The sequence below is a fragment of the Magallana gigas genome, chromosome 5 (genome assembly GCF_963853765.1).
Source record: "Magallana gigas chromosome 5, xbMagGiga1.1, whole genome shotgun sequence".
NCBI lineage: Eukaryota > Metazoa > Mollusca > Bivalvia > Ostreida > Ostreidae > Magallana > Magallana gigas.
In genome coordinates, this window is record NC_088857.1 from 13,331,434 (window position 1) to 13,358,475 (window position 27,042).

Genomic DNA, 27,042 nt, shown 5'->3' on the forward strand with positions numbered 1-27,042 from the left:
CCAAGTTTGGTTGCAATTGGCCAATCGGTTTTGGAGAAGAAGTTCAAAATGTAAAAAGTTTACAAACGGACAGACAGACGGACGGACGGACGACAGACAAAATGCGATCAGAATAGCTCACTTGAGCTTTCAGCTCAGGTGAGCTAAAAAAAAAAGAAGTATAAATACATGTAAAGTAACATAAATTTTTCCGCGAAAAATTACCAAATCTTTGCAGGTCGTTTATTTTAACTAATTCAGAAAAATAACAAGAGTAAAGCTGTCAATGTGACAGCAAACCGGGTTTTCTTTTGTGTGACAGTATCCATAATCCTGACTTGATAAATACTACCTATCTAAAGAAATGGGGTACTCTTTATGCAATGTTTTTGCCCTAAAATGACTCAATAGCTGATATTTTTTTCATAAATTATCAGAAATCAAAATCCTAGCAATGTGCATACCTCTGATATATGTATAATTGATCTGCAAAAGAACAACTTCCTATCTTGAAAACTGTTCGAGGAGTTATCGGTACAATAAGGGTACCTTTTTGACAGCCACTCGCCCGCCCGCCATTTTTACTATTTCAATAATCGGAAACCCGGTTAAAAATTCTCTCTCAAAATTTTTAGAATTCAGAAGCAATGGAGTTACATGGGACCTCACGGCGGTCTTCGAACCCCATGCCGCTCAAAATATATTTACCCCCTTTGGAAATTCATTTCTCAGTTTAAATTACACGTCAGATTTTTTTTTTTAGAGAAATAAGATATTAGGCATTTCCTTTTATAATACCATGAAAATTATATCACGGAAATTTGCGCATTCGTCACATCGGCAACGATTTTTTTTTCTACATGAACCTCTTCCTGCTTAGTCCAGTTTCAATCATACCTCAAATTTTTTTCTAAAAATAATACCGGTGTTTTCGATAGAAAAGGTGTCGTTCATTAAAAGCTTATTGCAACATTTTAGCTGAATATTATGTTTACTTTTCGTCCATTCCGGCGGTTACGGCATGCCTTTTCCCGCAGCAAGGCGATTGCCATATAAGGTCATGTCAAAATGTCGACAATCTTGTAGACTTTACATTTGTCAATTTGTATCATGCCAGATGTGCTATTGCCGAGCCTGAAGTTACAAATGCAGAAACTACGGATTGAAAGTGTGCAAAGTTGAAGGTTTAATTAACTAATGTAAACAATAAAGTTGCAAAATGTGCATCATGCAAAGGAACTGCGTCAAATCCTGCACGTGTTTTTGCCCGAGTTTTATAGGTTACACGATCGGAATTGCACATATTCATACTCAGGCTCACACATCAACACAATAGCATATTCGGATTTACAAGTTTACATGTCTGGATTTTTAAACACAATTACCCTCCATAATTAAAAAGCTTTTTATATGGTATGCTTCCACTTTTACGTGAAAGATAATTTTCAGGGGGAAATGATTATATAAATTTTCTATATAATCGATTATGGTTATCCAACATTAAATCTAAAAATATGAAAGTCTCTTGCACTTGTTTACAATATTCATATCTCAATTAATTGATTAAAAGTATGATCAGTCGAAAACTTGGCGATAATTCAAAATTTAATAATATTGTTTATGATGCTAGTTATAAAAACTAACTATAATTTATGTGACATTTTAATTAGGGTCGATATATCATAAGGTAGAATAATTTGTATGTCGGGAATATTATTCTTTTTATGCTAGTTCTCTTTTTTTTTTTACCATTCTCTACAGTTTTCAACAATGCAAATAGAAGAAGAAAAAAAATTTGGAAAACTAAAATTTAATTGTAGAGTACTTTATAATTAGTACTAAAATATAACAAGATAATCACAATCAACAATATAAAATGCGATTCATTTTCATTTTCTATTCTCCACTCTGAATCGTTTAAGTAATAATATCATCTACTATCGATAACTGCCATTTTAGTAATTAGTAAATGCACTGCGTTTCGCCGTTGATACAAATACAAAATATCAACTTCCGTCATATATCAAGCCTGGTTTGACCCTAACAGGTACACCTATCCTGAGAAAACTAACCGTTAGATTCACTAAGATCACGAAATATCACAGTTTAATATGACACTATATGACACTCGTCATTCAAAAGGTATGGTTGATCTGTAGCGGACGAGTTGACCGTTTGGCGATTTGGTTCCCGCGGGAAGTGTGGCCAACCAGACGACATCTTTAGCCGCTTCCTCCACAGATTTTGGTTTTACACCTTGACAAGTACCATCATCGTCCATGTAGATGGCGCTGCCCTGTGATGTCATCCATCCTGGACAGCATGCGTTGATTAAAATGTTTCGTCGGACATCCCCGGCCAGTTCTCTGGTCAACACCCGAGCTAATGCCGTCAGAAATATCTTAGCAGTCACACTCGGGGAGTCGGGCCAGCCATAATTCTTGTGGTTCCCATACTTCACCGCTTTCATGTATTCGTCTGTAAGAGTAATAAGTTTATAGAGATCTGCTTTTTCAATGTCCAGTTCTTGTTGCAATTTTTCTCCCAGTTCTTTCCTTTTGCCAATGTATCCATTTGTAAGGATAACGATGCGGCCATGAGGACGCATGCGAGGGAGTAGAATTCTGCAGACGTTAACGGTTCCTTTGAAATCGGTCTCTATGGACAATTGTGCTTGTCGAAATAATGGAACTAGTTCACCTTTCTTGTAGGTGACTGCGGCGTTGTTGATGAGGATATCTATGCCACCATATTCCGACTTAATGAAGTCCTCAAACATACGTATGCTGGCAGCTTGGGTGATATCCAGCTCGTGGAATCGAGGACGAAGGCCTTCGAGTTTCAGATTCTCCAGAGCAGCCTGACCTTTATCCGTCATACGTGACGTCAGGATGACATCTCCGTCAAACTCCGAACACAACTGTTTGACGAGTTCTAGACCGAGTCCTCTATTAGCGCCGGTGACCACTGCTACTTTTCTCCCCATTCTGAAAATTATACAAGTTTACATTGATGGTTCTTAACTCTATTTCAAGAAACACTTCATAAACACATTCATGCAGACATTGTATCTTATCTGATTTACAATCAAAATGTTCATTTTCAAGATATGTAAAAACACAAAAGCATATGCTATAATTATGATTTTATAATTCGTATATAACACGTATATGTACCTACAATTATTGTAAAGTACTGTTAAATTGTATGCTATGGCAATGTATGTAATGTATACGCCAATAAACTACTACTACTACTATAATTGTATTCTCTTTTGAGAAGTGGACAGGCATAGCCTACATCCACTTCTCTTCGCAAGCCCTCATATTTTGATTCTGGAAAACGTGTAAATGTCGGAACCAAAGACGGTTTACGCTTCGACCCATGTTTCGACTCCAGTTTCCCTGAAGTTTCGTGATAGACCTACTATTTCTACATTTTAAACATTATTGCATCCATATATCACAAAAAATCATCACTAACCCGCTGTCAAATCATTTTCTCAACTTCTACATCCCGGGTTTAAATTTTGTGTATCACATTGTTTATCTAGGTCAGCGCAGATTAAATGTTTGTGTTTCGGGTAAAATTGGAAACCTAATAAAGACAATAATGTCAAAAATGTTACTTGATCAACTTAATCAGGTCTAGGCAACCTCCGTTTTTGGAGGATAGCTCAATTTCAAGATGGCTGCTGATTTTTACCATATATGGAAAGTCACTTTGCATTGTGGGTGAAATTATCCTCCATTTTTGGAGGATAGCATGGGTATATTTCAAAGGCTTCGTGCATATCTTTAATGAGAAAATGCAAGCACCAGACCATACGGGAATTAAAGTTAAGGGAATAAACTAATGATTGTATGCGGCGATTTGAAATTCTATGTATAGTATTTTCACAATATGCTTTGAAAGTGTGTACTTCCTGTGTTCAGTTTTACAAATGACATAGACTATTTACATGTTTCATTTAATAAAAATCACAAAATAGTGATGTTTATTACTCATTAAAACATTAAAACTGTTAATCTTACAATGTACAAACCAATACTGAGTCACAAAAATACAAAGTGATATTTCTTCCCTTTTTAAGCATCTCTGATGGTGACAAATTTTGCTCTACAACTGTTTTTAAACATTAAAACGAATTTTGATTAATATAGCATACAAGAAAGATTAAAATGAAGGGTTTTTATTGTTTTATGTGACATGATTATTTATTTAATCGTATGAATTTTGTCTATTTGTCTTAGAATGTAAAACCATTCTTTATACCTCTTTAAATTAAAATAAAAACACCTTTTATCTAATGTCTTCAATCAGAACAATATTTTCCGTTTTTTCCGACTCTAAATGTTATACTTTTTAAACCTCCTATAGCGAGCGATCACATAATTTAAACCCGGAATGAAGAAGTTGAGAAAATGATTTGACAGCGGGTTAGTGTTGATTTGTATGTGATATATGGATGCATTATTGTTTCAAGTGTAGAAATAATAGGTTTGGTACGAAAATTGGGTCGAAGCGTAAACCGTCTTTGGTTCCGACATTTACACGTTTTCCAGAATCAAAATATGAGGGCTTGCGAAGAGAAGTGGATGTAGGCTATGCCTGTCCACTTCTCAAAAGAGAATACTATAATTGCTGTATGTTTTGATAACATCACTGAAATATTAAATTATCTGCCAGGAACATATATATGTTGTTGTGATTAAAGTCGAATTAATATCGAACAGTCAGCAAATTGGTACTGATGTCAAAACCATAACGGCCCGTCTCCTATAACGATTGTTTTAGATGATAACATCTATAGCCACTATGAAGATGACCACCGCTACGTTGTTGCTAATATAAACTAGTTCGAAATTTCTCTGATACTTCACCCATTTTTATCATTAAACCGACGCTTCTATGATCAGATTCTGAATTGCTGTACTTATTTACACTGGTAAAGTGTGCATTCATGCAAACAACGAATTAACTTCTCGCAGATTCATATGTAAATTAATTAAACTTACCTTAATGTCACACAAATAGCAACTTCGGAATTGAATCAGGTCTCGACTTGATACGCTTATAGAATTTAAAGTCCAGGTTCGATTTTTTCCCATGTTTCAATAGCCTCATTATAATCTTGTTGGTTCAGAATGTAAACAAACAAGGTGGCTTGATATCGATATACATGTATGTTGAAGAGCACTTCATGGGAATGTTTGGTCTGCACCCTCAACATACGTCCTTGATGCTTTACATGTAGACAACGTTTTCCTTTAGAGGATTTGGTTGTTTATGGGGAAATGACTCTTATAAAACATTGAATTTGTTGTCATGAACAGATGAATTTACAGTGTAAAATGTATGAAATTGGAAACATAGTTTATAAAAAAAATTGAATTCAGGTATGAATAGTCGATAGAATAGAGAAGATTGGAGTGGGGTTATCTGGAAAAACACAAAAATATATTTATGCTTATGTTACGGAAAAGCGAAGAACCACTTTTGTGCAGGTGTCTAATTTGTGGATGTTTTAAAAATTTCAACTACTGCTAAAATATGTCGTGTTGTCACACTATACCTCTCACAAAATATCACAATAACAATGATTAAACATTTGAAATAAAATTATATCTTTATTGTATATCTCTTTGGAAAAAATATTCAATACAACTCATAGAAGTCATACAAACTGATTTTGTTTAAGTTCGCATCTCTTGCATACAAAAGTTTGTGAGTTTGACATTGTGATCTTTCTGTACAATTTCTTGTAAATGTCTTTGCAATGGTTTCTGAATTCAAGGTCAAAGAACCCGTAGAAGAAGGCATTCATGACATTATTGATGAGATAAAGTCTGAGGGCCATCAAGTAGAAAACGCGACCTTCCTCAGTCAAGTTATCCTTGAACTCTGGCTTGATGGAATAAATCACGAGAACAATGATATAGGGGTAATAGGTCACGATAAAGGTCAAGGTTATGAAGAACAGAAGTTTAGTAATGCGTCTTTCGCGTATGCTTTCTGCTTCCTTAGATTTCTTTCTTTTTCTGAAAATTTTCGTCAGCGGTTTCTTGAACTTTTTCATTGATTTGTTTGAAGATGTTTTGTCCTTTGAGTTTTTAGGATCGACATCGACGTAAAGTTTCGGGTCGTTGTTGCCGGTTGATGTCATGTTTCTGTCCTTTGTTCGATTGCTTTGCCCTTTGCCCAAGATACGTGTAACATTGTTTTTACAGTCGGTGACAATGATATCCGGAATAGCACAAGACTCCTCGGAAGTTCCTCTTCTGTTCAATATTATCCCTTTTAATGCTTCCGGTACTTGAACTACTTTAGTGAAGATGCGCCTGATCGATGACGACTGTTGAAGAGAGTCATTGCACTCACACAACTGACAAGTACTCGAAGTACTTTCAATATTGTTCCTGTTGTCTTCTCCTGGGTTTGTAAACACACTGTCATCTTCATTATAATTTGATAATTTTTTATCCTCCGAAACCTCAAACTGAATTTCTATCTCCACCGATTCTTGGGAATCGCTGGAAGCAGGGATCGGCGAGTCAACGCCCGAATCCCTGTCTGTCTTTATTGATTCAATAGACCCTCTTTGTTGAAGTTTCAGATCCTCTGGGTAATTTTGCGGTTCTTTGACATTTGTAGATTGTTTGGCATGGAATTTAACAATCCTGGTTGATCGCATGCGTTGGTTGTGTGCTCTTAACGCTTTCCCGACAAAAGAGTAAAGAATAGTCAAGCTAACCATACAAGAAATTATTATAAAAAGTTCAACGGCATAATACACATAACCGTAATAGGTTTCTGACGCCTCATCTGTCCATGAACATTCAGTTCCGTTCACGTACTTGGATTCTATGAAAACAGTATGGCGGCCATAAATAAGCAAGGCTGGGGAAGTCGCTATGGACGATCCAATGATAACCGCAATAATGGAACGAATGGCTCTCTTTTCTGTAACTTGCAGTCCATTTGGACGACATATTTTCCGAAATCTTTCGGAAGCAATCACCACAAGCATCAAAGCTGCCGCAATGGCTAGATTGGTATCAAAAAACCTAAAAATCTTACAGGAGATTGCATCAAAAAAGGTATAGGGATGCGTCTCGTCAATAATCTGGAAAGGTATGGAAACAGTACAGCCAAGCATGTCAATGCATCCAAGACCCAGAACAAACACGCGGTAGGTGGACCGCTTGATTTTGGTTCCAAACACATACAGCACGTGCGCGTTAGCGAAAATTCCAACAAACGACAAGATGGAGAGGACCAAGAGAAGAGGCAGGCGGTTGATGCTCTCCTCGGCGTTAAGCTGGGCCAGGAGTTCGGGCCCATGAGTGCTGTGGTTCAGCATTGGAATAAGGTCTTCGTCAACAGGATGAAGCGCCATGGCGCTCGTCTTGTTTTATACACCGTGGTCGATGTGGTGGCTTTAGGATGGTAATGATTCAAACATCCTATGCTCGGGTTCAGTGGTGATTCAAATCGCTCTGACTCGCATCCTTCTTTCTTACACGATGGGTTACGAAGGGGGACACAGGACAGGTCTATTTTTGTCTCCGCGAAACCGATTATTTTGATTGGCAATGTTGTACTTTTGATGAGTTTAAGGGAGAAGTTACGTGACAACAATCTCATGTACTTTATCAGTGCATATTCACGTGTGTACATTTACTTGTTCATACATTTATTTTATGTTAAGATATGAAAATCTAACAAAGAAAACAACAATATACATTAATGAATTTTAAAATTAATAAGGATTAAGTCAACTTCTATACATTGTAGGTATAACAAATTCATTATGAATAAAAGTAAAAGGAGAAAATTAATTGTATTAGGACCACAAATCGTCTCTGTCAAGAGAGAAAAATTAATAGATTTAATCCCTTTCACTTAAATTGTGAAGAAAAAAATATTTGATATTCTATGCATACTAGCTCCAAGAAGAATAAACACGAAAATTTTAAAATATTATTCCTACTAAAATCACAAAAAAATGAAAATTTCTTTTTTACAATTACGATAACGTTCATGTTCATGCAAATACATGTATATTTAATATAGCAATAAATGGTAAAAATAGTAAATTTCAACTTGATTAAAAATCAAATTGCAGTACAGATATGAATGTTTTATACAAAAAGCCATTGATACTGAGAATGCAATGGGTTGTCCAGAAAGATTCATAAAATGGTCAAAGTTTGTCTGATGAAGCGCACTCAGTTACGTTATTATAAAGCGCCATTGTGCTCTTCTCCTTTCAAAGCCTTGGTCTACTGTGTTGAGTCAGTGTCCCATTTGGTTTGTGGTGTTGAAAGTGTTCTGACTGACATCGTTTTGACAACACAGATAAAGTTTAGTCGCATCATTATCGATCATTTTTTTTTATATTGCACTTTTAAGCCCCCCCCCCCTTCAAGTATTACCGGTATGTAACAATAATCACATGCAACTTCAATTTCTAATAAGAAAAATGTAAAATCACATGTTTAAAGTTTAGAGAAACCTAAACATTCGCCGAACGTAAAGATGAATATTTTTATACTATCTACTAGTATCTCTTTTGATAGAAATCAGACTGTATTACATTGTAATTAGATATATATGTACTAGTATTATGCAAATTGAAATTCGAAAGTAATTTGTGTTTGCTACCGCCAAACCCCCGAGAAATAAGAAATCATATATAGTGGTAAAGAAACCTATTTTTGCAAGACATGGTCATATATTTCACTATAAGCTACATTATTGACATAAAAATATGTGGTTTGCAAATTAATTTTACTATTTATCTACATTGATATAGATAATTATTGCGTTAATTCTAAATAGATATTAAGCTTAGTGATACGGTAATAATATATGAACGCTTGTATTGAATTAAATCTACGTTGGATTACAGGTAGCAACAATAATACTTGCGACACGGTAATTGGTTACCGAATACGAACGTGCATATTGTGAATTATACAACGCATTGCAATAGTAAAAAGAAGACAATTTACGGCATATTCTATTGAATCACAGACTCCTGACGTTTTACACTTTTCTCTTACTGAAAAAAAAATCCTTGTGATATTGTGATGTACTTATCATGGAATGAAGATTTTTTAATTAAGAAAATATTGTAAAACGTCGGGTGTCTGTGTATTAATAGACAACCTAAAATGTCAAATAACTTTCAAAATATCAATTTTGATAAAGCAAATTGAATCCGATTGGACATTTCAAACGGAATGCCGTGAAAAACAAAAATATGAAAAAATTATTAATTAAAAGATAACATTAAATCAATTGTGCAATAATAAGTACCTTATTGAAAGACCAACTAATATTGACGCTACTTGTCTGGAAAGCATTTTTGGGCATAACACCAATATCTTTTTTATCGAATAAACATTATTGTTTATTCTTTCCTTCTGTTTCATCATAATTACAGTTTTTAATAGTCGTTCATAATCACATAAATCCTGGTTTCTGGGGACAAAATACCTCTCCTCAGATATGTAATACAAGGACTGAGATTTTCTACGGCGTCATATTTTAGCTTTAATATCCTTAAATTCCCATGTCTCCCGAATTTCCACAATTTGGTCTTATATGATTTCCTGTTAATTATTCCTCTGCTCTTCTAGATTTGTGAGGATCATTCTGTCACTGGAAAAATTCGTTCAAGGTAAAATTATGCAGAATGAGATGGTTATGAAGGGGTTCTTTTCTTCATCTGACGAACACGCAACTAAAAGAGACAATGAGGAATTTCTTGGGGGTAATGACAGTGTTCACTGTATTAACAATGTCAAGAGGTATGTATATTGATGTCTATTCATACCCTTTTGGTTTAAAAACACCTTCAAAACGATGAAGGTACACTTCGTAATGCAAACTAAAACAAAATACTTATATTCAAATATTTTGTATGACATGATATTTTAAAATAAACTGGAATATATATACTGTATACAGGGTTAATTTCGCCCCGTGTAATTTTCGCCCTTATGAAATTCTACACTTGCAAACAGTTTCGCCCAGACTTGAAATCGCCCAGATACAGTTGTGTTTAAAGAGAAATAATTTTGATATTGGACTTCACCCAGTTTTAAATTCGCCCGCTGATAACAAGGGCGAAAGGGACGAAAATAAAAAGGGGGTGAATATTTCCCTGTATACAGTACAAGGATAAAGAGAAAAGAAGAAATTAAATCGTTTGTTAGAGTGATATACAAAGATTATGTTTTCTACAGCTTACAAGAATGAAGACATTGTTCTCTTCGTGAAGCAGGGACAGGATGGGATTTCTATGGATGAATTTCTCTCGGACACAAACTATAACCAGACTCTGAATATCTCTAACATTGTGCAGAACAAATTGAATTACAAAAGCCAATTAATGGATAGAATCTACACAGATCAGTTAGAAAGTGTAAGTCTATCATTTTAAAGGCACACATTTGTTGTCCAAAGAACTTTTCTGCACACTGTTGTGCTTGTTAATTTTTTTTATAATCAAAAAGATTCATTCACTGTGTGACCATATTGAGACAAATGTGCCCTCAGTGAGAAAAAATATAAGTATGTTTTCTTGTTTTTCTGTGGTAGCTTACTTTACAACTTTTGAACGTATTTGGGGATGTGCTCTTTTGGATAACGTACCTACACCCTACAGTGAAGTCGGGATTCAAAATCCAAAGTCAGCTACTGAGCTCCTCGCACAGAATTGACCAATCTAGCTGCGAGATACAACGCAGGTACACGTAGATCTACCCCCCCCCCCCCCAAATAAAAACCTAAAAGAAAAACGAACAAACAATTTTTCATTTCTCAAATCAAGAAAACAACCAAATTACTGTGTATGTATTAGCGTATGTTTATTTCTGGGGGAAAAGATGTCCACGTGCAGCATGCAGTAAATTGTTTTCAGTTTGTTTCGTACTTTCCACGTGGTTTTTCAAATGCACAAACGCATTTTTTTGCAGTTCCTATTACTGGCAATACGCGAAAGACAAAACAGGCATCTGGTATGCCATTTATGAAGGATTTCATCTTGCAAATATCCCAAACTATCCAAAATTTATATTCTCAGGAAGCAAAACCAAGGGAAATGATTTGGTAACAGGTGAATAATGATAACCAAACCCTAACACGGAGTGTCGAAATTTCATCAATTTTGTTTTAATCCAGAAATAATCCAGTAATAACAAAGTTATCAATTGATGTGATATTGTGTGTCCTTTTCAGATTCCTTTGTCTTTTTGGGCTGTTACAACATATCCAGCTTTGTGCCACCTACAATTAAATATGCTTTGCGAATTTGTCAGATGCTATGCGAAACAAGAGGAGAAATCCATATGGCAATAGGGGTAATGCACGGGTGCAAGAGAGAGAGAAAGAGAGAGAGAGAGTAAATCGTTTAGGAATTTAGGAATGGAGAGGGAGAATACACAGTCAGATAGAGAGAGAAAGATTGAGAGATTTAAATGATTAAATCTTGGAACATCCACCTTCAGTTCAACGGGACGTGTCACTGCGGGCAGGTTCAGAGATACACCTTGGCCGACATCGCTAGCTGTCCCGTATGTGAAGAGTTGTCCTCCCTCAGGTGCCCGACGGAGCGAAACATATTCGCCGCGTACCAGTTGAACGGTAAGCACAATTTTACGCCATCAGATTCAGATACATATGTACATGTCTAACTTGTTCTCATATAGTGAGCTCCAATTTTACTATGACCTAAATGCAGAAAAGATGTCGTTAATTGGATTATTGTGAACAGATCTACTTTGTTTAAGACGGTCTTATTGATAATTAAATCAATGTTGCGCTCACTTTACAATAGGTTTTGAAATGATAGGTATAATTAATGATTTTCTTTCCTCTTCACCTTAATGAATGATGTCAATCAATTATAAAAAAACAAACAAACAAAACAAAAATCAAACAAGCAAAAAAAAAAAATCATGCGCGGATCTAAAGGGGGGGGGGGGGGATCACCCCCTTTAGATCCGCGCATGATCTCTTTTTTCGCTTTACATACATGTAGGATTTAATGAATACAGGTATACACACTATTCGCTGCAAGCGTCTTAAACAAAATGGAACTGTTCACAAAAACCTGTTTTTTTTTAGGTAGGAGTACAGAGGCTAATATAGCCAATCAATCCTATAACCTGATATTCAACGCCCGGATAGAAACACCAACAAAAGTATGGAAGGTCGGTACATCTACGTATATACAGACAGTGCTGAATTATAGCTTCAACTGAAATGGTACAAAATGATGTTCGATGTGTAGTTCGATGAATATTGCAATAACGCATAATGAAAGAAAAAGTGAGCAAGCTCACATTCATCACGCCCCCCAATTACTTGAAAATGGTACAGATAATGAATAGCAAGGTATTTGATCAAGGGCATAACTGTAAAAAAAAAAAACCCAGCAGATTTTGATCAACAAAATGTAAAGATATCTTTGACATCAATATATTACCCACGTCAAAAATACATCAGGGGCAACAATGACATAGAATGTAACGTCCGGACCAAGAAACCTGTTGTTTTCATTCGTAGTTAATTCACTTTATAGCGAGTAATCGGATAAGAAAATTTTAGTCTATGGTCGTCGTGACCAAGCAATAGTCGGGTACTCGAATACTCGTTGCTAAGCTACTTTTTCCAAACCAAAAAATAATTAATTTTAAAGGACGATAAGATTTACATATTTTCCGAACTCGATTATTTATTCCTCATCAATCTAAAATAGAATTTGATATTTTCAAGATTTTTTTTGGTAAAATTAACATGTCCATTTCATCTAACCCCTCATGGATCAAGATTGACACCCCCCCCCCCCCCGGTGGAATGAAAAAAAAAAACTAACATGTATATTAATATCGTGATTTATTTCTGTTGAAAGAGTTTTTTTAAATAAAAAATTAAATGTGTTTCTCGAGTTATCATTTATAAATGCATATATTATTTGCAGGCTGCTGAATTATTAGGCAGTGGTGTGACCAATGCCGCACCACTTTACATGACCACAGGGGTATACGTACACACCCCGCAAATTTACTATGGTCAACAACAACTGTACTACAGCCCATGGGAGGACTGTTCCTCATATCAAAAGCTTGAGGTACCGGTACTTACTGCGTCAGAATTAGAACCATTTTAACAAGAGCTTGGACTTTGGGTTGTTGTGTTAAACAGCAATGTGACGTAGGCCTGTCTATTTCATTGTCAGCCACGGCTCTCTGAAATCAACAAGATTTGTCTGGCTTTTGGGCTAAGATTACACAATCTATATAAATGATAACACAAATTCTACATGCTTGCTATGAATTCGACTTTTCAAGACAATTTTACGACATTATTTATGTGCTACTGCTTGATGTTTTAAATAAAAATGTTCATTTTAACCTATCTTCGCTTCAAAATAGTAAACCCACATTCTCTCTCTCTCTTTCTCTCTCTCTCTCTCTCTCTCTCTCTCTCTCTCTCTCTCTCTCTCTCTCTCTCTCTCTCTCTCTCTTACGGATAGCTTATCACTTGGAACAATTCTCAAAAGACATGAATATCACTAGAAAAAATGAAATGTGAATGAATAGACGTTATGGCATTTATAAGGAATAATTAACTCATGAGAATATTTTTAAAGAAATCGATATTCTTTTTTCAGTTAATTAATGAACATTAAAACACTGCTGTAATGTCATTCCCTTGTTCCAGCAGTCAAAATTTTTACTTGTGACAGTCCGATTATTAAAGAGCTTCTTAATAATACTGTTATTCTTTAAAATCGGACTGTCTCAGGAATCAACAATGATATTCAATGGAGTGATTTAAGTACGATATATGCCTCAAACACTTATGTATCAAAAATATCACAGTTCTCGGCCCTATAACGGGCCTCGAAACTGTTTTATATTATTTCATACAGAACTGCTTTCGGCATACTAGTATATCCATTACATATACACAGTCGCTAAAAGGTTTTATTTTTCACTTGAACAGTTCGTGAACGGTGAGCGCACAGTGAGTGCACTCTAAACGAACGCGGTGAGTGCACACTGAGCCGAATTTGGATAGCGCTTATGAACGGTGAACTGTGAGCGAACGCAGAGCGCAAACGCAAGCGCAAAGTGAACGTTGAACGATATATGTACTCTCTGTGAACGCAAGATAAACGATTTATTCGGAGTGCCCTGGGAGGTAATTTTCGTTGGTAATCAGGAAATAATAACAATAAACTACATGTTTGTATTGTTATACGCCTAAATATAATATTATCTGACTAAACAATAAGTGAACACAAAACGAACGCAGTGAGCGCAAGGCGAAATCTTTGTGAACGCACGGTGGGCGTTTTGTGAACGATGAGCGGGAACGGAGCGGAGAGCGCAAGTGAACGCAAGGTGAGCGCACATGAACGCACGGTGATCCCACGGGAAAATGGGAAAATAAAACATTTCAAAGGATTGAACCCTGGCATCTAACTGCTGTAAAGCACCAGGATTGGGTGAAAATATTGAAGCCTTGAAACAAGTAAAATAATCATGAAAATAATGTACACAGACTTTTACAGTAATGCATCAAAATTCGAGATTACATATATCTCTATTAAATTCAATTACCGTATCTCTGTCATATTTATATATTTAATTTTAATAATTTGTTATTACATTGGTAGAATTCAATGATTAATCCTCAGTTATACACTGCGCATCATCAGCATTACTTCAGGCAGTTTCAAATTGCAGAAAAAAAGAACTTTTAACACACCGACATATTTAAATGTACCGCAGTTATATTGACCTTCAGCACTGGTACCTGTAATATTTTTGAAACTTTATTGTAAAAAAGCTTTTCATGGTATTTTCATCAATAAATTGATTTTCATAAATTAATTATAATGTCTACATCATAATTTTATTTGTTTTTTTTGTTTATTTCATTAGATTCAAGTCATACGTAGTTTTATCATTTCGTGACGTTACTTAACAAAAATGACGTCTGTTCTACATTTTTCATCAAAACAATGCCATATTGTAAACTCCGTTCATAAAAAAGTATGATAGATATCGAAAAAAGAAAAACAGTTATGAAAAGCTATGATTCTACCCTATATTATACCAAAATATGGTAATTTTTAATGATAGGGCAATTTTTGATGCTTCGTGGCTCTAGCTCTTTCGCTTGAAGTTGCGTCTTTATTAACTTGTTTTGACGCAAGAAATAGATAGTTACGTCCTACTGAAAGTCCAAGGTCTTGTTAAAATGGTTCTAATGAATTTTAACTGGTAACTTCTCCTTAGAAACAGTTCAGGCTATTCTGTTCAATGCGATTCATTTTTACCTAAATCTATGTTAACATTAAGGAGATACTGCCGGTGAGTTGAATGTCATTACAGTTTAACTATACATGTTACATTTTATATACTTGCATGTTGACACATTTATTATCAGACGTAACTTGTTGCATCTTAAGTGTGTGTTTGGGGGGGGGGGGGGGTGTTAACAACTACTGCATAAGATCAGGTTACCTTACTTATTTCAAATACATGTAACGATACAGTATCAATAAAAATAATCTGATATTACCTCGTCAGTCGGTGATACCAGTTTCCTTGTGTTGCAGTACTTCAACGACCCGAGTGTTGTCGTCCCGGTGTTCTGCCTTAAGTTGACTCACCAGCGCTCTCTGCCGTTTGATCTTACTTTAAGGATACCAGTACCTACCGGTTTGTTTATTTAAATATTGTTTAATGTCCATTTGAGATTATTTCACCTAGTAAAATTGAATCACTCCTTTGACTCTCATTAGAATTAGACTTAAGTTTTATACTTTTACAAGTATTGTTGATGAACAATTTTACAAGTCTAGTTTGAATTTAATTGTCCCCTTTGATATGTGTCCAATGAGGGTTTTTTTTTATCATGTTGTTGCCCCCTATAACACAATCAAACAGCATAATGCAACTTTTACTGCTTGGCTAGATTGAGCGCATTTGTATCATGTGTATACGAAGTAACAATTCCAGTTCATCGAGTCGCTGGCTTCAAAGAGATAAAAATTGCAACTTAAAATTTCTATTTGTTTAAGGTGGAAATTTTTTGGTTGCCCAGAGCATGGTTGTCTCAGGAAAATGGACCAAACAAAGTAAGTTTCTCCAACACAAAGGACTGCATGTATATGCCCAACTTGAAGATTCAAATTAAAAACTGTTCAAAACAGTCTGACCATTACTTTTGACATGCTATAGATACCCAAATAACAGAGGACTCCACGTCCAGTGGACTTGATCTGAGGATGACAACAAGCCATACCATCAATTCAAATACACAGGGAACAATGGAAATATCAAAAACGGCAACCTCAGATTTACCGTCATCATCAATTTCCCTTGGTTTAAATAAAGATAGCACCACAACAGCACAGATCAGTGGAACATCAATAGATCAGAATAGTAACATGGCACCATCTACAACACATTTCAGTTCTCCACAGTATGAAAGGACTGGGAACACAATTCAAACATTTGACAGTGATACAGTACCAACACACCCAACTTCTAAGCAGATGCCATCACAGAAGAGAACAAGTTCACATACTGATATAGTCAGCCCAAAGCCAAGCGGTGAAATTTCCAAACTTCCCTCACAAAGCAATAAATGCAAGTCATGCACTTGTGTGAACATAACCAACCACCTTACACTAAATAATGTAAATATATCTCTTAAAGAAATAAGGAGCAAACTTCTTTTGCCACAGAAAAACCTTTCCTCCTACGTCAGACAAAAGCGGAGTGCAGATGACGACCGCCGGAGTGCCGCTGACATGGGATATGTTGGACTTGCCATTATCATAGCATGCGTCAGTTGGGTAGTGTCGTCGGATGTAGTACACATGTTGTACATCATCAAATGTGTGATGGTGAGACAATTGTGTCAAGCATCAAAAAAAGAACAACGGAAATAAAAACTGGAAGTTGGGTATATCATGTACATAATTATATGCATTGACTATTATGCTTTATATTATGAGACTTGTAGTCTAAATATTGCTTGCCAAACTAAGCCAGATTTTTTGTGTGTGTTGACTTCAAACTTGTTACTTTGAGAAATAAACAGAATGTCTAATATTTACTGTGTGTGTAAAGAGAAAATACAATCTGTGCAAATTGAGAAAGCCTTTTTGTAACAGTCAGCATAAAAACAAACAAAAAATTAGACTATAACTAAAATACGCAGCCACATAAAAAAACACAACTCTTTTCAGCCTGTACAACTGATCTTTGTTACACACATGTGCAGTGCAATCTTGCATGAAATTGTAGTTGACACCAACTTGATAATACCATATCTATGTTTAGATCAATTACCCCAACATAATACATGTACCGCTAAAATCATACATCAATAAGATACATTTAACACAATTACAACAATTTTATTGTATCTCCACGAAAACAATGTCTCTATATTGAACTATCAATATGATATGACAATTCATCCTTGAATTTTTCTTACATGTACAAACATGTATCATGCATACATACATAATTGCATTAAAACCCTTATGTACATTCACTAACATAATTCTAAGAGTATTCACAGAGATATTCATTAATGATCAACAACAAATGTTTTGTATACAATGCTTGACATCATTAAATCATTATTTTGATCATCTTACACAACACTGGTCTCATTTTAAAATTTCTAGTTGTTTAACAACTTCATAGTACAGCAACTGCTTTATCACAATCATGCACACATTCCTTCACTAATGTAACTAAACAAGACCTGCCTCTAATCCATAACAAGATGGGGCATGCTTTCAGTAGTCGAGACCCTGCATGGTCATTCAGTGTCAATCAAACTGGCCTTGACCTTTCACCCGGTCAGACTTTGTAAGTGGAGGAAGAGAATGCATGGAGGTTCCCCATCTGACTGAGTCCACTCTGTATGTGATTGATATGGATTTCTACGTTGTTCTGGAATGCACTGTAAAAATTCATAAATACTATACATGTACATCTACAGGACAAACAAGTGAAATACCACAAAAACAGGAAATGATCTTGACGTCAAGAAATCATCTTGACGCAAGCGTCAAATGGGCCGCAAAAATATAATTGCTGTATTAATCATTGGTTGTTTACATAAAAACACACCACAAAGAAGAAAATAAAAGTTGGTTGTACTAATTTTTATGGTAATTTTAAATATACTTTCAGCAATTTGTTTTGAAGTTTAACATTTTACTATTATCATAAAGAATCGAGTTCGTTACTGTAAGCATTTCTAACGGTAATTGTTTGATCATTGCCATAGTATGAAGTAATGGAAAACACATTGATTTGTACAATACAAAGTTCAACTCATCTTTTTCTCTTGGAGATTATGTATTTCAAACCATTTTTTTTGTTGCATTGTATTGAATGAAAACTTAATGCATTAGTTTATATGATGTCAAGGGACCCCATGATAAAAATAGAAATTGATTAGTTCCAATTTTCCAGTCAATTCAAATTTTCATTTCTGTCATATTTTTGCGTAATTAATTGATATGGATGTCATTTCATGATATTTTCTACCACATTTTACATGGAAATATAAAAAATACACACACAAAGTCATTTTATTTGACGTGGCACATAAAAATTCAAATATATCATTTATATAAAATTTAATGACATTCAGGTCTTAAGTATTTCAGGTCTTTAGTATGTCCCGCATACCAGAATTTTCCGAATAGATGATAGTCTCCATAAAAACGCACCAAACACGACAATCTACTAAGTATGACCTGTTTTTCATTTACGAGTAAAACAAAAAATATGGGATATTTTTTAAAAGGCATCAAACATATTTCAACATGCAAATTTACTTTTAATTCATAAAAATATTCATAATATTAATTCTATTAAAAAAGAACTATCCCACAGAAATGCAGTAACAATATTTAAATGTGTATCAAATAACAGACCGCCTTCTGGCAGCCTGTAATAAAGACTTTCTGGGTATCAGTCTCTTCATATTTGAAAAATATTTTAAATGCAAGACGAATAACATCAAACAAGACAATTTTAAAGGACAGACACTGGACAGGTATGGTACCGGGTACTTACTTTATGCTGTACAGGTATGGTACTTACTTTATGCGGTACAGGTATGGCACTTGCTGTACAGGTATGGTACTTACTTAATACTGTACCGGTATGGTACATGTACTTACTTTATTCTGTACAGGTATGGTACTTACTTTATGCTGTACAGGTATGGTACGTGTACTTACTTTATGCAGTACATGTATGGTACTTACTTTATGCTGTTCCCATCTAGTTTATCTTTTATTTCTTTAAGTGTATCTTGTAGACACTTGAACTCGAAGGAGTTAAATTCTCGTTCAGAAAAAGTCTGAAAAGTATAAAAGTTTCATAGTAAAAGTATTTAGTATTACACATAGTTGAAGCAGATCATTATGGCATTGGCTGGTTAAGATAATACTTTGCTACAATTCTTAGTAAACTACCATAGTAAACATAAAAGTCTCTTCTGAGTCCACTCTTACTTTTATTTGTCATGGCAAATAAAAGCATCTACATTAGGTTTGCCAAAGAAAAAGGAAGTAAATAAGAAAGTCTTACAACAAGTAAATTCTCATTAGCTTTCCTATGTTATTGTTACAAACAGAAAATATTGTGGGTGTAAAATGTCAAAAGCTGTGCAAAGATACAGATTTTTTGGAAATTCTTTTTTGGGAAAAGGTATCAAAAATAATTTTCTTAAAACAACAGTATAATAACACTCCCCTTTCTCCCATTACAAATACATTCATATTGTTATTGATGGTCTATCATGAACATGTATTAACAGTAATAGCCACTTAGAATGGCTGTGTGACTCACCCTAACTTGCAGCATGAGTGAAGTCAAACTTGAGATCAAGTCAATCACTCTGTGATTCTTTGAGGTCCTTTTATGGAACATTCCCTAAAAGAGAAAAATTTCTCATGGTCATAATTTGACAGAAAATACTAGATGTACATCATTCTATATGCACGCACAATGGTACATGTTTAATATCTACGGTATATAATATATGCATGAATGCAATACCTTATCAGACTTTTGTCTAAATCTGTGAAAATATTCAAATACATGTACTTGAATGTATTGATAATTTCAACTTGCAATGAGTTTTTTCTCTTCCCAAGTTACTAATTCACCACAAGTTAATACTATGTTGAAGTATTGTTACTGATAACTAACAGTTGTGCTATTATTGTGACACCCTCTTACACTAATCCTGTTGACAATCTCTGCAGCCTCTTCATCACAGCTGGTCTTGATCTGTGAGGGTTCATCAAGCGGGGTCATACCCATGTCTGGAGCCAGCTGTTACAACATAAGAAACTTATCAGCAATGTGTTAGCAATTACCCTTAGTACAAGACAATAAGAAAGTTAGTGTTCAAATTTCAAAATACAGGTACTTTGTATCCATCCTATTCCACCTAAGTATTCATAATATGATTTTTTTACCAATAAAATATCATCTTAATAAGAAAAATTCAACTGTTTTAGCAAACAAAGCATATTTATACCTTTTTAAGAGCTCCTTTTATGAGGAAGAAAGGCTAAAAATGCTAACCATCTCTTTTTGGAGGAAAAAAATGTTTTCTCAAAGTGTATTTATAACTATTGTAATAACACTTGATCACTTTTTCTGAGCATACTGACCTCTTTGCAGTAGTTCTGCACCCCTCCCAGACAGTCGCTCAGCTGTTTGTTAAGTTGCTCTAGTTCCAGGACAGTGGTCGCATACTTTTTCTGAAAGTCTCGACTGATGGGCTGCTGGAATGATTTCTGATGATAAAACACAGAGTTTCAAGCTAAATCTACTCTACCTGACACACCCTACAGCCACACATGTCAGTCGCTAATTGAGTTTCACTCTGTCTCCAGGATATGTAATAGATTTATGGTTCATGCAGTTCAATACTTGTTGACTTTACATAACCACTTACCGCTTTTTCTGCTTCTGTGTTTAAATTCTTGAGTTGGTTTATCCAGTCTTTCTTCAGTGAAAGGATTTTGGAAAGTCTTGTCTACAATCGAGAAATAATAGATTGTTTTTTTTTAGTCATTTTTTGACAACGTTTTAAAAAAGAGGACATTAACATTTTCAATCTAAACCATGGAATGGTACTCAAGTCATTTGAAGATATTTATTTAATGATAAACAATAAAGTAACATGATATAGGTCAAAGAAAGAGCATGAATGCAAAATTACTCCGGAAATATCTATATTAAAAACCTTTCCAGGAAGACTTGAATAACAAATTAATTTCTTTCTTTTAACAAATTAGTTAGTGTCTAAGACAAAACAGTTCTTTTTAACTTCAAATTATATGTTTAATTTGCAAAAGCCCCACATTCATACATCATTTGATTTTACTTGCATGATATAAAAGTAGATTTCCCATAAGATGACTTCTCAATATACAATTCTGTCTACCTAATATAACTTTAACTTTAAAAGGCCATTTGTGCAGATGTACTTTTTTTAAAAAGAGAGTTTTAAGGGGTTTTTGTACAATAAAATGAATAAATATATCTATAATCTTCACAAACATAACTTTCCATGCTTGCAAACACAAGCATTTACTTTTTGCACTAAAAATGAAACAATTGTCAATGAAAACATGCAACACTGGCCAAACTATGGAAAAAATGAGACTCTTTGTCCTGCTGATATTTAGCAAGATTCTGATGCTGACAGTTGCTATTCAATAGGAGCAGAGCATAAATTTTAAACAAGAAACATGTCCAGTATCAAACCTTGTATTCACATGTAACACCTAATTAACCCCAATTAAGAAGCAGGCATATACAGGTACCAGTACACTAATTAATGTACCTGGGGATTATCAAGGTGCCAGTCATGCCTTCATTATTCTAATTGGTGTGTCAAGACATCTCTGAATTAATCATACATAAAAAGCACTATTAAATTTATGAAACCTGAAACAATGTTCTTCATGCTCAATGCATATAAATGCATATAAATCAAGTACATGTGTATTTGTTAATCTACCTTTCTTACACAGCAATACATAAGGGTTTATCAATGTTTTAAGCTTATGAATCTACTTTAATAACTAAATACTGCAAACAATAAATATGCATTTAAAGTACTTTGACATTAATTCACAACTTTCATTTTTTAATAATTATCATAAGTTATAATGGGCCCCCAATTAGATTTAAAATTAGATTGAAGGTGTGTAATAAATCCAGTAAAGCCTACATATTTCATAGCCTTACTGTTTTCAAACTCATGTTTATCATAACTACTAGATTTATATTTGTATCTCTGACCTATTAAACACCACATAAATGACCTTGAACTTACCACTTGGACCAGGAACTTGATGGGGAATCCCCCGTAGGTGCCGCCCTCCAGACTGAGGAGTTTCCCTGTGAAGGTTGAACCACTCAGCAGCGGGTCGTTATCCTGTAAAAGATATATTCATCCTTTGAATGTGTATGTCTACAGCATTAAAAAGTTGAAATAATGATGGTTGTGAAAATTCTAATACTGTGTACATTCGTAAACACTGATAGAAATTTCTTTAAATATCATAGAATTTTCCCCATGCTACTTAAAAAAGAACCCCCTTGGATGGAGTATCTCACCAGCTCTGGGTTGGGGGAGCCGAGACTAGGAACAAACTTGGGAGGAGAGAACAGAGTGGGCTGCCTGGGTCGGTGTTTCTGCTGAAACGCTGACAGTGGGATAGTCTCCTGGGGCTCCACACTCTGTCACGGGAATTCATAGGTTTTAGTTTTATTTCATAATGAACAATATAACAAACAAAAATTCTTAATATTTCTAACAGTTTATGAAAAACAAGGAAAATCTTTCAATTATCATTGCTTCATGCCATAACATATTATCTCATCATTAGAAAGATTCAAAATTATAAACAAAATCAAATTTGATTTTTTTTTTTTTTGTAAAATAAATGATTCATGTGTCAGAGAAACATCTTATCATGTATGCGTATGAGCACATATGACTCACTCCAAACACTTTTTCTTACCAGAACTTCATAGTCAGGGATAGAGTGGGTGCCGATTCCTGGTCGATCAAACGTGATTCTGTAACTGTTGGTGACCGTGTCTAACGCATCCACCACTCCTGTAAACAACCCGTCCTGGGGTTTTCTCAGACGGGCTAAGATAAAGTAAAATATCTTGTAAACATATTCTTTTTCAAGAAAAAAAAAATAGTTATAACGGTATTTAAATTTTCGTAATAACATCAGATCCTTATAAATATCATTCTAATTTGTTAAATACTGTTCAAAACTCTATCTAATTGAACATTAATGCTAATTAGTGAAATGTTCAGATTTTTTTCTATTTCTACAAGAGATGTTGTTAGAAAATTTCTGTACAAGTCTACCAAACCTCACCTGTAACTTTCGTCCCAATAACGAGGTGCATGGGAATCTCCTCAGGTAAATCTTTGAAGGTTTGTAGCTCTGACATTTTCCTTTGTTGTAGAAGTCTGATCTTGGTACGTCTGGCTTCCAGGGCCCCTCGCTCTTCCTCAAAAAATGCTGGAGAACATCTAAAAAAGGGATACAAAGGCCTCTTGATGCAAGCAGGTTCAAATGTTAAGGGAATATCAAAATTGTTGTCAATGTCATTGTGCAAGTCTGGATGACACTTTCATAATAACTATGGACCAAATACTTTAAAACATTGACCCAGCATAAAATAAAAGCTCACAAAAAAGGTAAAAAGAACAAAGATAAACACTATGAACAAATAAATATCAACTAAAAGCTACAATAACATTAATGTGACCCATCCATACTGATGAATTGAACATGATCCAACATTTTTCAGTATGACAATCAGTTACAGCAATACAGATGTAAACAAAGTATATCGTTCTCCAAATAGTTTATGTAGGGTAAACAACATGCATACTGACATACAGAAAGCTATAAATACCTGCGAGGTTTTCCCATCAAGCGGCGGATCTTACACCACTCCACCCTCCTCAGCTTCTTCATCTTTAGCTGTGGGAAAGACTCCTTCATGCAGATAGAAAAGTCATTCTCCATCAGAAATAGGGGTCTGCGGAATAAGCAAGGAGACATGTATGTAAACATGAAAGAAACAACACACCACATATATTTTTTTTATTTGTTTTTTATGTAATTATATATAAATTGCATCATGTACAAGAAAATCGCTGCATTTTTGCGATTTTGCTGCTACTCACATGTCAAGGTTGGAATAGAACCATTCATAGCAGACCCATTTGTGAGCTTTAGGTAACTTCAGTAGGTTTCGAAGTCGTACTCCAATGGCTTGGGCCATCTTTTTGTCATGAACAGTCAATCCGAGACCCTGAATAAAAGGACACTTGTTGTAGATAAGTAGATATACATACAAAAAAAAGAACACTCTCAAAATACAAATTGTTTATGAAATCTTTTATCATGTGGTGAAACCCCTTAACCTGTCAAAGACAACATTAAACCTACAGGTTTACGCTCTCTCTTTTTGGGGGCTCGTGGCCGCAGCGAGAATGAAGTGTCTTCATCTTCATTGTAAAACTTTGTGTTTTTCTTTCTGATACGAGTTGGCTACAAAGAAAACAGCATTTTAGTGTAAACTAATCATTAAAAAAAAAAAGATGGTAATGGCAACCAATTGACCTCATAGACCAAAACATTAAAGGCTTATATACAGACACCATGGCAATTAACTTCAAACACATTTTTACTTACATTTCTCTGCCTTGATGGAGATTTGTAGTCAGTGCTACCTGAAGACAAAAGAAAAAAATATATATAGTGACAAAATATTTTGCTATAATTCACCAAGTGAATTAATCAACAAAGAATATTCAACATGCTTTAATATTAGAATAGACCACATGTATATTTTTACAATCCTTTAAAATAGTGGATACTCATATAATTTCTTCATCAATACTAATTTACACAGTTTTGCCTCAATTTTTTTCCGATGCATGCAATCCCTCGGCTGTCTTTATCTAGGGCCATAGAAAGACCCTGTTCCAAATATGAAAAGGGAACCTCTATTTAATTACCCAGGTACCCATAAACCAGAAAAATACATGCACATGTATCCATGTATTGAAAAAGTTAAATTTAAAGCTTTATATGATGCATTATAGTAGCCTATACAAGATTTTCCTTAGAGTAAGCTGCTAATTTTCCAAATGTTAATGGTCCCAGCACCAAAATGTGCTTTAAAAGGCTGAGCCCTGTCTATATTAAAAATAATTTATGATCTGTATTGTAAGTGCTTGTATAGGCCCTGCCATGATTTCTATGCATAACCCACAACCTATAAGGGATAAAAATATCACATCAGAAAGCCAAAGTCAGGAAATCAAATTTTCATGCAACCTACTTCAGGTATTCCACGTAAAACAAAAACCGGTATTGGATTGGTACACCACCAGAATATAAATGGATTTAATGCTTATATCATGCTAGCAGATTCAAAGCCAGAATTAAGGAAAAGTAATACAGATGTAACTAAAGGTTCTTGTTCGCTGCTGCATTGTGAAAGAATGCCAAGGTTTTTGTGCAGCTACAGCACTTACCCTCTCTGAAACTTATCAGAGCTTCAGCAGATGAGCCTAACAAAGATGAATAACAATTAACATAATGATTATGTGTACTGAAAGCTATAATAATAGATCACACATCGCATTTGTTACAAACTCAATGGAAGTCATTCACCTTTGAACACAGTTAAACCCTACTAGCTGCAGGTCTGTAGCTCCCGGTCTGAAAAAAAAATCTGAGACTTGGGAGCTACAGTTCTATGTGTGACAAAAAGTTGCGATTTACTGCACAAAAACTTATGCTACTTTTGGACTTGGTAAATTAAATTCCACATAAATTCTGTGGAAACGATGAGTACCATTAAAATCTTTAGACTATTTACTACTTACGTCATCGCTTTACTTGACTCAGACTTTCTTTTACAGAATTTATGAGGAAAAAAGAACTATTAAAACACTCTTTAAAAGTAATATGTTGAAATCAAAATATTATTGTCAATTATATAATACCATAGACGATTAGTGTAGCTAAAAATTATTGAGTACATGTATATTAATTATGCAGAATTGATTTGCTTATTTCTGGCAATATAATAAATTGATTTACAGACCCTTTTATCTGTCTGCTTCCCCATTTACATACGCAATATACAACATGCGCCCAATAATATGCACGAAATCGCAATTCAAAATATGTAAAAAGAAAATCTATTTGAACATTTCATTTATAACCCAAGTTTACATAAAACTTTATATTCTAAAACAGTATAAGATTTATAGGCAATTTCTTATGGTAAAAGAAAATGTATATTTTTCTCACTTTCTAAATCATCCGCCATCTTTTTGAAATAGGACAGGAAATATATAAAATGGAAAACCAAACATGATTGGAACGTAACATTCCGTCAAGATACATTTACTTCATATTATTACGAGGGCTAAATGTTTGTGACCATTTTTAAGTAATATTTAACTCCTTATGAAGAAGAACTCTATATAAAGATAAAGGAAAATGCTTAGATTTTAAGGCTAAACCTTTTGGATTTGTTTACTTTACAGTGTGGCCAAAATTATAACATGTAAAAGTTGAAGGTAGATCTGATGGTTAATTTGTTGAGCACTCAGCCTCCTTAATCTTGAGAATTCAACTTGTTTATTTTTAAGTCGATCGATTTAGATAACATTTTTGATGAGATGTACCCATCCCTTTTATGAAGCGGATCGGAGAGAACGCAGGCGCGGACGTAGAATTTTATCGGGGTTCGGGGGTGGGGGGTGCATGTAGGGTGGATGCAACCTTACCCCTACACCTCCACAAAAAAATATTTTAAGTCGCAAAATAGTATTCGATTTATTTTTTTTTAATGAGGAAAGATAAACAAAATATCATCGGCTAGTGTAGATTCAAAGTTGTGAAAATCA

At 34.6% G+C, this 27,042-nt stretch overlaps 4 protein-coding genes across 7 annotated transcripts; 1 reads left to right on the forward strand and 3 right to left on the reverse strand.

The window, feature by feature from the left end:
- Positions 1–1,895: 1,895 nt before the first annotated feature.
- Positions 1,896–5,138, reverse strand: LOC105348587 (carbonyl reductase [NADPH] 3). The gene is made up of 2 exons (XM_034470541.2): positions 4,998–5,138; positions 1,896–2,966 (listed from the first exon to the last, which is right to left on the reverse strand). Exon 2 carries the CDS (start codon positions 2,963–2,965, stop codon positions 2,111–2,113), a length of 855 nt encoding a protein of 284 aa, XP_034326432.2. The 5' UTR covers position 2,966; positions 4,998–5,138; the 3' UTR covers positions 1,896–2,110.
- A 451-nt stretch (positions 5,139–5,589) lies between these two features.
- LOC136275438 (histamine H1 receptor-like) lies at positions 5,590–7,471 on the reverse strand. Its single transcript, XM_066084654.1, has one exon. The coding sequence runs from the start codon at positions 7,376–7,378 to the stop codon at positions 5,657–5,659; it is 1,722 nt and encodes a 573-aa protein (XP_065940726.1). The 5' UTR covers positions 7,379–7,471; the 3' UTR covers positions 5,590–5,656.
- Positions 7,472–10,202: 2,731 nt separating this feature from the next.
- Positions 10,203–17,333, forward strand: LOC105348588 (uncharacterized). Its single transcript, XM_034470617.2, has 10 exons — positions 10,203–10,414; positions 10,591–10,739; positions 10,968–11,107; positions 11,230–11,351; positions 11,499–11,634; positions 12,118–12,203; positions 12,974–13,123; positions 15,626–15,728; positions 16,091–16,147; positions 16,251–17,333. Exons 1-10 carry the CDS (start codon positions 10,223–10,225, stop codon positions 16,964–16,966), a joined length of 1,851 nt encoding a protein of 616 aa, XP_034326508.2. The 5' UTR covers positions 10,203–10,222; the 3' UTR covers positions 16,967–17,333.
- Positions 17,334–17,416: 83 nt separating this feature from the next.
- Positions 17,417–26,516, reverse strand: LOC105348590 (protein lin-9 homolog). Of its 4 annotated transcripts, none has more exons than XM_034470783.2 (16): positions 26,441–26,516; positions 25,657–25,692; positions 24,809–24,846; positions 24,563–24,664; positions 24,298–24,425; positions 24,024–24,149; positions 23,477–23,634; positions 23,102–23,235; positions 22,695–22,817; positions 22,411–22,512; positions 21,022–21,102; positions 20,735–20,845; positions 20,295–20,390; positions 19,902–19,985; positions 19,316–19,410; positions 17,417–17,994 (listed from the first exon to the last, which is right to left on the reverse strand). In XM_034470783.2, exons 1-16 carry the CDS (start codon positions 26,457–26,459, stop codon positions 17,892–17,894), a joined length of 1,536 nt encoding a protein of 511 aa, XP_034326674.1. In that variant the 5' UTR covers positions 26,460–26,516; the 3' UTR covers positions 17,417–17,891. The 4 variants fall into 4 exon arrangements, with proteins under 4 accessions (XP_034326674.1, XP_034326639.1, XP_034326605.1 ...); XM_034470748.2 differs by having other exon boundaries at positions 20,735–20,848; XM_034470714.2 differs by having other exon boundaries at positions 20,735–20,860.
- Positions 26,517–27,042: the final 526 nt, after the last annotated feature.

Coding starts and splice junctions, on each gene's coding strand:
- LOC105348587 (XM_034470541.2), bottom strand. CDS start 2,965: ATGGGGAGAAAAGTAGCAGTGGTCACCGGCGCTAATAGAGGACTCGGT.
- LOC105348590 (XM_034470714.2), bottom strand. Junction 24,426..24,562: donor AAAAGAGAGAGCGTAAACCT/GTAGGTTTAATG, acceptor CCTTTTATTCAG/GGTCTCGGATTGACTGTTCA. Junction 19,986..20,294: donor AGATTGTCAACAGGATTAGT/GTAAGAGGGTGT, acceptor TTTCTCTTTTAG/GGAATGTTCCATAAAAGGAC.
- LOC136275438 (XM_066084654.1), bottom strand. CDS start 7,378: ATGGCGCTTCATCCTGTTGACGAAGACCTTATTCCAATGCTGAACCAC.
- LOC105348588 (XM_034470617.2), top strand. CDS start 10,223: ATGTTTTCTACAGCTTACAAGAATGAAGACATTGTTCTCTTCGTGAAG. Junction 11,108..11,229: donor GGGAAATGATTTGGTAACAG/GTGAATAATGAT, acceptor TGTCCTTTTCAG/ATTCCTTTGTCTTTTTGGGC. Junction 11,352..11,498: donor AAATCCATATGGCAATAGGG/GTAATGCACGGG, acceptor ATCCACCTTCAG/TTCAACGGGACGTGTCACTG.